At 40.1% G+C, this 14,120-nt stretch overlaps 1 protein-coding gene across 12 annotated transcripts in view; it reads right to left on the minus strand.

Moving 5' to 3' along the window:
* Positions 1-14,120, minus strand: part of NCKAP5 (NCK associated protein 5) — a 627,572-nt gene that overhangs the window by 82,469 nt on the left and 530,983 nt on the right. For all 12 annotated transcript variants that reach the window (XM_081005049.1, XM_081005050.1, XM_081005048.1 and 9 more), the window contains 3 exons: positions 9,942-13,708; positions 8,192-8,369; positions 4,469-4,547 (listed from right to left, as the gene is read on the minus strand). In XM_081005049.1, the coding sequence (XP_080861175.1) occupies positions 4,469-4,547; positions 8,192-8,369; positions 9,942-13,708 (4,024 nt within the window). The remainder of the gene's footprint in view (positions 1-4,468; positions 4,548-8,191; positions 8,370-9,941; positions 13,709-14,120) is intronic.

Consider the following 14,120-nt stretch of genomic DNA (forward strand, 5'->3'; position numbering starts at 1 on the left):
TCTATGCATATATACTGTGTGCATGAATGGACCAAATAGCCAAGCTGAACGCTGAATATGATGAGAGACAGAGAGATGGTACAGCACACAGATGGGAAGTTAAGAGTTAAGAATTATGTTCTGCAATTTCTAGATGAATAACTTCAGCTGTGTTGCATGATAGCTTTTCTGTAAGTCAAGGTTTCCCCAGCCGTAAAAGTATCTTGTGAAGGTGCAGTGCCCAAAATAATATCTTATATGTTTATTGATATGTATTACATTGTCTTCTCAGGGTCTTTTAAAAGAAGACTCATCCAGGAAACCATTAACTTATTTAAAGCTATTGGCTTGCTAAGAGCACTTTTGAACAGAATATAAAGTAACTGGAACATGCATGACAAGAACTAGGAGTACTTCACTGTGATAAAATACCATTGTGCCAAATAATACCATACCTGTAGTCCACTGGCTATTATTTAACTTGCATATTATCTAACTTTATAGACCAGATACCCATTTGAGGATCTTACACTGACAATTGTTAACAACTGAATCTCTCTCATTAAAATTATTAGCTTATTAATTTATTTACAAATCTGTAAGTCCCGCTTTCATAAAAATATAGCTGGGTAGAGTACAAGGATAAAATCAACAAAAGATCCATTAAAACATCAGTAATAAACACCAATAAATACACATTGGGTAAAAGAAAAAGAACAAGCATGTTGTATTTGGAGGGAGGGAGGGATGGTTTCTGAAGAACCTCTACTGGTAGGGGCAGGACCTGCTGAACTAAATGCTCTGTCTTTAGTGAAGGTGAATCAAAACTCATGAGTGTTGCTGAGATCAGAGGATCTCAGCAACTGAAGAGGAACATAAGGAATCAAGATAGTCCTTAAGGTACTTTGAGCCCAAGTTGTGATTTATGGATTAGCACATGGACCTTGAACCTGGTCTCTGTACTTGCTCCTTCAGAGGGAGTGCTACCTTCTGAACAGACAACTGACCAACTTCCTGGACATCAGAACCACCCACCCCAAAGGCGTCTTTCTCCCCAGAATTCAAACTCCATTTGTTGACCCTCATCCAGTTCACCACTGTATCCAGGCACCAGTCCAGGGATTGCACAGTGTATCCTGAACTTAGTGCCATTAGCATAGTTTCCCCCTACCCTCACACTATACACACACATTCCACTTTGTTAAAATGTTAGTTTGCACAGTGAAAAATTAGGTGGCAGTGGGGAGGAGAGAGAGAGAATGGCTCGTTAAAATGTGAGTATGTAACCATTTATCATAATAATCTTTAAATTATAGTTTCGAAGCACCTTCTGTGATTGGGAGGAAGTTTGAAACAAAGCACACAAAGTCATATCAGCTGGAGCCTGGCACTGAGAGAGAGATTGCTGTGAGCTGGCAGCGCAGATGTTTTCATATGGAGTATAAGCAGGAGAAAACGAGAACAAGACACAGATCCTCATCACAAACATTTTGGTTTACATTTATGCCAACACTCAGCCTCCCAAAATGTGAAGTGTGGTACATGAATGTATTTGCACTGCCATCTCTTGATAAGAAGGAAACAATAAAGAGCTGAGAAAAAGAGACTTACAGAGGAATTGTAAGTGTGGGAGAAACAGGGGAAATGTGCCTGTTAATTTTCCTCAACCTCTCAGCAGCTTTTGATATTATTGACCATTGTATCCTTCTGGATAACATGTCTGAGTTGGTGGTGGTTCCAGTCCTACTTGGATGGCCATTTTCAGAGGATGATGCTTGGGGAGTGCTTTTCAGCTCCATGGAGCCTTTAATGTGGAGTTCCTCAGGGCTCAATTTTATCCCCTATGCTATTTAATATTGGCAGTGGAATGGTCTCCCTCGAGAGGTTGTGGACTCTCCTTCATTGGAGGTTTTTAAGCAGAGGTTGGATGACCATCTGTCATGGATGCTTTAGATGAGATTCCTGCATTGCAGGGGGTTGGACTACATTACCTTTGGGATCCCTTCCAACTCTACAATTCTATGATTTTATGATTCTATGAAACCACTGAGTGGGGTTATCTGCAGGTCTGGAGTACATTGTCAGAAATTAAGCTGGTGACACACAATTCTACTTCTTCTTTAAATCTACAGGTGAGGCAGTGGAAGTGCTGGACCATTGTCTTGCCTCAGTAGCAGACTGGATGAGAGCCAACAGACTGAAGCTCAATCCAGATAAGAAGAGGCACTGTTAGTGGGTGATTTCCTAGAACAGATGGCTGGGAGGTTGCCTGCTCTTGATGGGGTCATACTCCATCTAAAGGAGCAGGTATACAACTTGGGAGTACTTCTGGATCCTTTGCTGATGCTTGAGTCTCAAGTGGCTTCAGTGGTATGGAGTGCCTTCCATTAGCTTCAGATGGTGGCCCAGCTATGCCCCTATTGGGGCAGGAATAACCTAACTTCTATCTATGCTCTGGTAACCTCTAGATTAGATAACTGCAACACTTTGATAACATGTAGGGCTGCCTCTGAAGATGGTTTGGAAACTTCAGCTGGTGCAGAATTCAGCAGGTTGCTCATCAGGGCAAGACAGTTGAACATATTATACCAATCCTGGCCTGACTGCACTGGCAACCAATTTTTTTCCAGGCCCAATTCAAGGTGCTGGTTTTGACCTATAAAACCTTGTACAGCTCAAGACCACAACACCTCAAGGACCACTTCTCCCCATATGAACCAACCTGTATCCTGCATTGATCACCTGAGGCCTTCTTCATGTGTCTCCTCTGTGAGAGGTCCAGAGAGTGGCAACAAGGGAATGGGCCTTTTCTGCAGTGGCTCACCATTTGTGGAATGCTCTCCCCAGGGAGGCTTGCCTGGCATCTTCATTACCTATCTTTAGACACCAGCCAAAAACCAAGCCTTTGGCTGATTAACCTTATATGACCCTTTAAATGTGTTTAATGGTTTAATAGTTAATGGTTTTGGGTTTTTTGCTTTCGTTTTATTATGTGTTTTGTGTTCTCATCTTTTATTTTTATGTTGTGAACTGCCCTGTGATCTTCAGATGAAGGGTAGTATACAAATATAATAAATAATAATGATAATTTATTCTCTGATGTCAATCATGCTAAATAGTTCTGTAAATAGTATTAGAAATATATAAGCAGCATAGTATATGCAGTCATTTTATGTTCTTACATTTGACAATACTATTCAACATCCTAATTTATATTCCCATGAACCTTTCCTCTACTGATGATTCATCTTGGGAGTGCACATAACCAGGGTGGGGAACTGGATCTGGCTGGAAGGCCAGATCTTTATCTCCGCTATCCTCTGTCGCCGAATTTGATAGGGGACAAGAACATCCACCTGCCAGTCGCCTGATCGGTGCTGGGAACTTGCCTTCAAAACAGCTGATCCTTGGTCACAGAGAGGTCCTTTGAAGCCCTTCAGAATGCAACTAGTATTCAGAGCATTGGAAGAAGAGCTTTGAATACAAGCTGTTTTCTCCAGTCCCCTCATCAGCGCTAGGCAGTTCCTGATCCCAGATGATTGTCAGTGTTTCGGCTGTGTAGCACTCTTTTCAAGCCCCGACCACCAACTGATCCTCGGTGCTTGCAGAGAGCCCTGGGCTGCGCTTTGAAGCCCTGATATTCAGCTGATTGACGGTGCCTGCACATTCCCCTTTTGGACCAGCTGTGACTTTACCTGTCCCCCAGCACACATTATATACATTGTCAGGTGTAGGGTAAGTAGCTGTGGTCTGGCCAAAATAAACTGATGGGACAAATGAGAAGGCCTGCTAATTAGCCTAATTAGCCGCATGAGCTGGAGGTTCCCATCGCTGGCATATAGCATCCAACTTGGTAAACTGGTATGTTCCAAATGCACTGCTACAATGATGCACAAATAACATAGCACTAAAAATCAGGGTGAAGGATAGCAGTGTAGCCAGGAAGTATGGCTATTTAGAAGCCTGTTCATAACATTTCTACAGATGGTAAAGCTACCTGCATTAAGGCAATAAATTTCTCACTGAAAAGAAATATGATTTGAATGAAGAAAAGTAGATGATTATGGTTTAAAGGCATTTCTGATGAGACCCAACCACAGTTTACACTTAGGCAAACAAGGAAAGGCATGATGGAACTAGCATGTAGAGGTAGAATATTTGTGCTTATGGCATATTTCCGATCCCCAATATATGATTACATTAATTTCTGTACTGAGCCATTGAAGGAGAAGTATCTTGTTCCTATTCGAACAGATATCTGTTAGGCCACTGCAAGTACAGGCTGCTGGCTGAGTAAGATCTTTGGCCTGATCCCCCAATGCTGCCTGCTAAAATATATAGAGAAGAGACTCATCCAGTTTTACCTTCAGTCTAGTGTGATTCAATGGGATTAATTGTACATAACTCTGTTCAATTGCACAGACTACATAATGTACTAAGAGAATCTAAGCCACAAATTACAACATTTTAAATTTTTTGTTGATGTTACCTATTAAGTGGCTTTGACAAGTTGAGTCAGCGATGGCGTTCTCTTCATCTTCTTGGAAGTTTTCTGTTACCACTTTGATCTGTGTTGTAAGGGGGGGGGAACAGTAATTGTAACTGCTTACATATCTCTCTTTTAACAGAACAAAAACCGTGTATTTCAAAACAAATCTGTTTAACTTTTAGTATCTCTGCTATCACCCTTTACTATCCACCTTAATGCAACTCCCACATAGTACCAGCTTGCACGGCATCCTATTATGAATGATGTTTAAATTGTTTCTAGATGCTTTGCTAAGAACAATACGATGCAACTGGCAAGAAAAATTAAGTCTTTGTGCAAAGCTACAAACATGAGTTTGACCAAACTGTGGGAGGCAGTGGAAGACAGGAATGCCTGGCGTGCTCTGGTCCATGGGGTCATGAAGAGTCGGACACGACTAAATGACTAAACAACAATTTCTCAAAAAGATAAAGTAATATTTATTTTTATAAGATTAAAGAAATGCATTAAGTTCTCATGATCTTGTATTTTTCTTCCTCCTCAAATGTTGTATCTTATTAATTTATGTTAAAGAACTGAGGAAATAAAATTAATGTGTGACATGGTATCTTCATTCAGTGCTGCAGTCACATAATTCTGGCATCTTTTTCACATCTATATAAATAAAATGAACTGCCACCTCCGCTGTCACTACCACCTGGGCTGAAACAGATTTTGAATTGAAAAGCTGTTGAAAGAAAAAAGGTTAAGAACTCTCCACTCCATTTCTCCACTCAGCTACCAACACTATCTTTCACTGATAACTGGTTTGCTGCCTTAGATACTATTTTGTCAACCAGTGGTTTAAAGGTGCATGGGCAACTTAAATACTTTGACACCCAAGGTAAAAATATGGGAAGAAAGAATGAGCACTGCAATCCATTGTGCCCTTCCCATTGTACCATATTAGCTTCAACAATGTGGCTCAGTTCTAACTCAAGCAAGAATGCTTTCATTATGGCAGTCTGATATTCTACTCTCACACACCTGGCTTCCCAAGGTGCTTTTCCACCTTGGCTGTGGTAAGCACATAAAAACTAAAACCACATTGGCTTTAGTTTGGGGGAGCATAGAATCTTTCCTGCTTTTCACAAAATACTCAATGGTTAGGTTCGAAATGGGGCTATTTATGTAAGCAAATGAGCAAGATTTCCAGCAAAGTCCTTGTTTTGCATACCCTGCGCAAACGATCTGTTCCAACGATGCTAATGGAACATGTTTTTCTTAAAAATGTATATAAAAATCGCCAGGAAACCACAGTCTGAGATAAGTGTTTAAGTGATGGCATAATAGAACCCTAAGCCTTTAATTAACATGCTGAAAAAGAAAAGACATAATTCTATGGCGCATGAAAGATACACTTTTGAAAACCCACTTTAGAGGAGCATTAAATGTAAAAGGCACATTTGATTTTTCCGTTCAGATGAAATTTAAGGCATGCATTCTTTATCAACTTTTGCAAGTGTTAGTTACTGGTTTGACCCTCATCTCTAAATGTACCTTGTATTGTTACAGTGTAAAAAGAAAAAGAAATCATCTCTGCTCAGGGCTTTTGAAAAGGTTTGTGCTGTTTTTCTCAAAAAGGCATGTCCCCCCCTCCTTTTTTAGGGAAAAAAGAATGCACAATGGGAAATTCTACCACACGCTAGTGTTTTCAATCACAGCTATCTTTTTTTACTGAATTCTCTGCAACGTGATTCAAAGTGAGAAGCCAGTAAAGGGAGAAAAAGACATGAAGACCAGGAAATAATATAGGCATTTTAAATGAGATTGAGTAGTACCAAGTTTAGAGGACAAACTGAAATTCCCCACAATTCTGTCGTTATTAAAAAAAAAACACACAACAGATTCCAAAACACAGATTATAGGCACTCATTTTTCTTTCAACCCAAATGGCTTCAACATGGTAATGCAAGCTATTTCATTTACAGAATAAAATCAAGTATTGAAAAACCCACAAAGATGTAGCATATAATATAATCCAATCTTCAAAAACAATGTCCTAATAACACTTTGATTTTCAGCTTAACAAAGTGCAGTCTGGAGAAGGAAAAGGTAATGCCTTTGCAGCGTGACTAATTTGTCCTTAGAAGTTAAAGAGAAAAAAATTAACATTTCTTCATTATTTATGTAGATTCAGAACAATCTTTGTACTTGCCCGATAAAATGAAGTGTGTTTCTTGAAGATATACTTAAAGTCCTAAATGGCTATTATTGTTACATTTGCAAAGACTTCACAAAATGAGACAAAAACTTCTGCAAATTACTGTGCCATTAGACAATAATAAGGAAGTTAAAAAAGAAATTGTAAAAGCAGCATGCTTAAAAAAAATACTTCTGTACAGTGAAGATATACCCTAAGCTGTCAGCACCATATTAAATGGGGCATAGTTAAATTGAGTGGCTGTGATAAGGGGCTCTGCTTTGCTATCAAAGTTCTAGATCAGTTGGATTGAATTTCCTGCATATTGCACATTTCCAGACTTTCATTCTCTCTCATTCCTTTCAGTGACATTACAAGGGCAGACTTAGATATGCTTATAATTTGTGGTTTTATAATGCAGGGGACATCTACATTTTCAAAGAAAAGATGATACTATAGAAGCTACATGCTACAGAAAGGGGGAAAGGGGAAAGGGGGGAGAGGGGGAGGGGAGATAGAAAAAGTTTTCCAAAGCATATGGATTCAGAATGCAGGTTCTGAGATGTTTTTAACAAATGACCTTGTATATCTTCTAGTTAAAGCTTGCTTTACATGGAAGCACAAATGCTTGCAGACATTTGCCTGATGTTGAGAGCAAGCCACTGATACTTTTAACCTTAAGCACCCTAAACATCAATACTGAGCTAATAGATTTTTCAATTCATGAAGGGCTTTGCAAATATGTTTTACCTTTAGAATATATCCCTGAGAAATATGTAATTACTTCACAATTCAAGCTTCCTCGTAGAACGCAGCAGCATGCACGGGATGTTAATCACTCACCTTTTCCTTTTTTCAGAGCAATAACAGAAGAAGCTTAAAAGAAACAACTGTCCAATGGTGTTCTTAGGGCTAACCCAGATGTGACATCCAACACAAAGTTTTCCCACCCCACACAAACTGCCAGTGCTGGGGACCTGATTCAGATTGGGGTCCTGGTGTGTGGGGCAGTGTGGTGGTAGAAGAAAGGCTACAGATCAATGGTAGAGCACTTGTTTTGCAAGTGGCAGGTCTTAGTTCCAACCCTGGCATCTCCAGGTCCTGTATGCTCCAAGAATAGGCCACTACTATAAAGTACCTTCCTTCTAGATATGGAAGGCCTTATATCACAGAGTGAAGGATATGAAGCAAGGCTTAGTTTTCAGGGAACAACCAGCAGGGTAGTTGATATATCCAGAAGGAATGTCTGGGGACATGTGGGTCTCAAGCCATGGAACCACTGAAAAGGTGAAAACTAGGACCTTGAAGTGGGCTTGAAAGTACAGGTAACCAAGTGCAAATTGCCATAAAAAAGGCTGAATATGTTTCCATCAAATGACAGCTATGGGCATTAGTATAATCGGATTCCCTAATCAGGCCATCAGATGCTGACATTAATCCATCGTTCCCCAGCAATGACAAGCATATTTCTACCCTGTGTTGGAGCAGTAACAGTATGGGGAAAAAGTAAAAATTAAGGACAGCAGGGTCTTGTTACGTACCACTGCATCATTTGGTATTTCCATATCAGCCTTTGTTTTGCTGGTTTTCTTCTGGTTTCCTTGAGTGCCGACAGAGTTGTTGGGAAGAGAAGAGCCCTGGGAGCCGCCCTTCGACACGCTCCTGTAGGAAACATTATGTGATCCACTTTCTGTCGGCTGGGCTGCTTTCTTATCAACTCTGTAGGTGGAAAGTGATTCCTCTGATAAATTACATTGCCCTTCTTCAATCACTCTACTTCCACCATTCCTTTAATGTTTAACGTAACCTCCCTGCATCTTTCTCCCCGTAGACCTGTGAGTGATAAATGTTTCTAACTAGCCTTGATCAAATCTGTCACTTGCAATTTCAGGTACTATATCAATTTAGTCTTTCAACATATAATGATTTATTTTAAATTTTCTATGACTGGGAGGCAAATTGGAAAACACACTGAACCATTATTGCCGAATGTCTTTGTGGTCTAAGGTGGCCATAAATGCACTTAATTCTGGTTAGTTGCTGTATGTATTTACTAACAATTAACAATAGCAAATTTTAGAAGACCTTAAAAACAAAACAAAACCAGGCAATGCATTTCCTCCCATACTGCTATGCCTACAGGGTTTTTTCCTAGGAAAAAAAACAACCTTCTATGGCTTAATATTTGTATTAGCTTTTATAAGTCTTTCTATTCTTTAATTTCAGAGCCCACTGACCTGGTTAACAAAGAGCAGATACAAATGATCGGAGCAGCCATGTGGTATAGTTTTTACTGCGCTATGCTATTCTAGGAGGCAGGTGGTAGTAGAGGGGTTTCAGTTCTGAATGCATGGCCATATGCTTTTAAAAAGCTCTCTTGCTATAAAAATAGCATGCCACGGAAAAGTCTAGGCTCCTTGACATCCTACTCTCTGACATCCTAATATTGTCTGATTTTTCACAAAAGGAATGATCATTTTACAGGTATGGTGTATCCAGAATCTTGAAATGATTTATTCATTTTATGTTCTATATCCTAATTTTCTACCTCACGGGTGTCAGCCCAAGTAGCTGCAATGAAAACCAGACAGACAGAATAACTAAAACGCAAATAATAATCAACAAAGTGGACTAAATAATAGAAGAAGATACCATGAGAAAAGAGACAAATTAAACAAACCATTGGTCTGCTGAAATCCTGTGGAGCTGGGTGGTAGTACTGAGGCGGTATAAAAATGCTGCTAAAGTGGGAGCTGAGCTAATCTCACTAAGGAAGGAGCTTCATATCCCAAGTGCTACCAGAAAGCAAGCTCTCCCTTGTGTCATCACCAGTCAAATCCCTGGGATTGACGAGACATGGAGAAGGCTGTGCAGATGCTAGGCCATATAGGGTGTTACAGGGCTCCTCATCTACAGCTGGAATCTAGAGACAAATGAGAGTCAATTTGTGGAAAGTTTGTGGGGTTGTGTTTTTTTGGGGATGAACAGCTTACATGCTCATTGCAAGGTGCTTCCAGCTACTGGGTGCGCCTTGCAAGTTACTTTTTAATGTCAGCAGGATTTTATATAGCAGCTTGTGATGTGCCATAGTAAAAGGGATGAAAAGGGATGCTGTTTGGAAAGAGAAAACAGCCACATTGTACATATTGCGAGGGCATGCTTGATCGTGGCATAGTAAAGTGTGTTCTTTGTGCTTTCCTACTAAAGAAACTAAGATGGGAGTTTGAATGAAATGAAATCTACATGCCTTCACAATATCTATATCTCAATCTACATTTCCAAAAACCTTACCTGTGTAAAAGCTCTTTCATAAAGCTGTCTTTTCCTGAGTGTGTGGTGGCAGAGCTGTTCTTTTGTTCGCACCCAGTTTGGCTGAGGTTATTGTGTGTGGCTTTTGTCATTTTTTTCCCTTTTGGAACACTGTCTAAAATACTACAATTCAGAGTTTTCTTATTTATCTCGTTTTCTGCTTCACAGTGCTGTTCAGTCTTCTTTTTGTCTTTTCTTTTTTCCGATTTTGTTTGCTTGCTTCCAAAAGCTAAACCCTTCGGCTCTTTCTTTTCTATTTTTACTTTAGAAACATCAGCTTTTCTACCACTCAAGGCTGGGAGCTTACTCTTTCGAAAACCAAACCAGCTAGCAATAGAAGGCCCCCCACTCTTTTGTTTAGTCTCAGTGGTAGGGCATTTGCTCTGCCCTTGTTCCTTCTGCATATTTTCCTGGATGCACAACATGACTTTTTCTTCTATCGTGGGCTGTAAAACAGATGAAGCTGAAACCTTCTCCAAGGCTTCAGATGCCTTTATGCAGGCTTCTTGCAATACTACCTTGCCTGCTTCGTGTTTATGAGGAGATTGTGTGCTGTCCAGATTTTTCTGAAGTGGCAAAATTTGTTCTGATGAAATACTAGTTGATGACTCCAATGCCATTTCTGCTTGTGTAACACTTTTTTTGCTTACTGGTTGATGTTTGGAAATTTCGCTGGCTTTTTCATCATGGAAAGATTTACTTTGGACATCTCTCTGAGATGGTGATTTGTTGTCCTCAGTTTTTGAAATGCTGCAGAATAAATCCCCCTTTGGAGACATATGGAATGGTAGTTTGCTTGGGCTACCAACTTGACTGCTGGAACTACTCATGCTTGCAGAAGAACCCTGTCTAGAATAAGAAGTTTCTGGAACTTTTGTCGTGTTTGAAACCGTATCTGACATCACTGCTGAACCAGGAACAGCTCTGATTTGTAATCCTTCCACAGCAGAGTTCTGCCTCGTTAAAGAATTCCCTCTTTCAGATGTGTTTGTTATGATCTGGGTCCGAACTTTTCCTAACCCTTCTGTGGAAGGTATAGGTGACTTTTCCCCTGTGTGAATACTGAAACTTTGACTTCGGGCCTTTGCTCCATTCATACCAAGAGCAGGCTTCAAGTATGCCTTACTACTAGAAGAAATGGATCTCTTAACTAACCTGTTTTCCAACCCATCTCCTCGTTCTATTAAGCAGCAAGTCTCAGGTGAAACAGAGGAAGCTGGATTCATACCAAGATCCCCAGCAAAACTTTCTTTTATTCCATTCTCAGCACTCCTTAATTCAGTGTCAGCTACGTCTACGGTGGTTTGAGCTAAAGATTCACCCTGCCTCCGTTTGGATGAATTCACACAGCTTTTGGAGGCTGCATTCATACTGTCTTTTTCCTGCTTCCCTGGTATAGTGGAACTCTTTCTGAGGAGCTGAGGAGATTTTATGAGTAATTTAAGTCCTACAGGCAGATGTGGTTTCAGACTCTTTTCTGGTATATTTCCAGCATCACTTTCCTGAGACAACAGTGATAATGGGGAGTGATTAATCTGAGGCAGAAAAGGTTTCCCAATCATTGCTGGCTGACAATCTGGTGATGTGGAGAATCTGTTTGGAAATTTATTTTTCTGAGGTACTTCAGTGTCCTTAGGCAGTAGTCCATTTTGCATTAGATCTGTATCTTGTGACGTGCAGTCTGGGGACAGATCCTTGGAATTACGTTCTATATTATTGCAGGATACTGATTGGTTTGAGGTTTTAGGAGGAACTTTCTTTGTAAACACTTTGGGAATGACTTGGCACATTGTGGAGGGTTGCTCTGATATGCATTTGCTTTGTGTAAACATCTCTCCTTTCTCATTGAAGTGATTTAATTTGACTTTAGGTGTTGAAGGGAGCTTGTTAGTTGGCATTCTATGCACATTATGAAAAATAGACATTGAGGCCGTTTTCAGCGGTGACATGACTGGACCTTTTACTGTCTCACTGGGAATGCTTGCTCCTGGCTTATTGGGTACAGGTGGTGAATATTCATAGTTTGGTCTTATCAATAGTGATGTTGACCTGCCTGGAGGAGGTGGTGGTGATGGAGATCTGGCTTCTACAGCAGGCAAATCACAATGGATATCTCTAGTTGGTGGTTCTTCACAGTCAATTGACTCTATAAGATGTTGAGGCAATGAAGTTGATTCTGGGACCTGATTCTTGGGCCAATCTGTTCTGTAAAGCATTTTAGAATTTTGCAGAGGGTGTGCCCTTGAAATAAGCAAATCTACTTTTGAATCAGTATTCTTAGTGGGACTCTGCACTTTTTTGAACCTTGAACATTTTACAGATTTCTCCAGTGTCATAGGACAGTGTGAAGAGGTGCTAGTGGAATATTCATTCACTGTGATATTTGTTTTTTGTGGCGAGAACTTATCTCTGCTTGGAATTTTTGTCAATTTTTGGTTTTGGTTACTACCTGCCTGCATACAAGATGGAGACCTAGGCTTGGAAGAAATACTGCAAACTGGTTTCATTAGCTTTTGCTGTGGGATGTTGTGAAACACGGGTCTTTTGGGGAGTAAAGGAGACTGACTGTTGCATGTAGTCGGGTCAACTGCATGCTCGTTCTCTAAGTTATTTGGGAGAGTCTTTCTCTCAATTTCATTATCAGGTGCTTGCAAAATGCTGTAGTTTTTAGCTTCCATTGCTTTTTGGAAATTAACTATTCCCTGAGGTAAACATTCAGTGTATTCTGCATTGGGCCCAGTACATGAGTGGTTGATTGAAATTTCATTTCTAGTTACAGTGACAACTCCGGATTGATGTGAACTGAATTCAATAGGTTTGCCATCTTCAGCATCAAATATAACAGTAATGCATTCTTCTGAAGAAGTCTTCTTTATAACTTTTTGTTGCTTAATGAAATTACATGCCTTTGGCCTAATGCCCGAGTGAGTGAGTACCTGACTTGCTTCTTTTTCTGAAGATACATGCTGGCAATTTTCCTTCTTTACACGCACATCAGAATTCTCTGTGTGCTTGTCAACAAAAGGAGTTAATGACAAATCTGATGGGCTTTTTTCATCACTGCTTTCTATATGTAATTCGTCCAGGATTTCATTGTCATCAGTATCTGAAAGGTGTAAATTAAGGTCTCTCCAGCTTATGCTAGCAAGACTTTTATCTATTTGCAATACAGGCAGCTTCACATTTGTGCAAGATTTTCCTTTTGACTGAAATTCATTGACAAAACTAGTCAGTTTTTCAGGTCTCTCTTTTGAATTAAAATAAGAACCTCTTTCTGGCAAGTGCTTTCTATCAGGCTCCCAACCAAATAGGCTGTCAGAAACGCTGTGAGTTAATTTATTACAATAGTGCCTACAGTCTTTGCTCGGTACTTCATACAGCAATGCTAAAGATGAAGACTCATCATCCGCATCCTCATGTGAATCTGAATCATACACAAAGTTTTTCTGGTGCTCAATGCAAATGGCCCCCATTTCCTCTGGTGTGCAATGTACCTCTTCTTTATGACTGCTGCACTTAATGCCAGGGGAGTATATTCCTTCATTAGAGTCCATGCAATCTTTGTATCCCCATTTGGATATAACAGAAGAAGGCGGTTCAAGTAATATTTTGCGTTTCTGTAACTTCTTTAGCCCTTCCAAAATGTGGTTTTCCTTGATACGAGTTGGAGGTAGATCATCAGCAGGACTGGAAAGGTTGCTGGGGAGCGAAGAACCAATGCTTATTCTTTTATCCCAGTTCACTGACGACTGATTTTAAAAGAAGTAAGAGAGAGTTATTACCACAGAAATTTACAAACATTACTAAAAAAAAAAGGACAATGTTGAGCTCTCATTGCTATGGTTGTACATTGTACAACCATGTTAAAATGGCCACACTGTGGAGCTTGAGAAGGCCTATGGTTTTTATAGTATTTTTTTTCTACAGACAGTTCTGTTACAATGCTATAATAAAAAGAGGACCTGGCATACAAGGGATCAAGGTCTGCAACCCTCCAGATGTTGTGGGACTACATCTTCCATCAGCTAAAACCACTGGCTATGCTGGTTGGGGCTGGAGGGAGTTGGTAGTCCAACAACATCTGGAGAGCACTGTGTTGGCTTCCCTTGTTGCTCTCGTCAATTTTGTGTTCAAATTATGTGGCATCACATACAAATATCT

Source organism: Podarcis pityusensis (genome assembly GCF_964106645.2).
Source record: "Podarcis pityusensis genome assembly, chromosome: 1".
NCBI lineage: Eukaryota > Metazoa > Chordata > Lepidosauria > Squamata > Lacertidae > Podarcis > Podarcis pityusensis.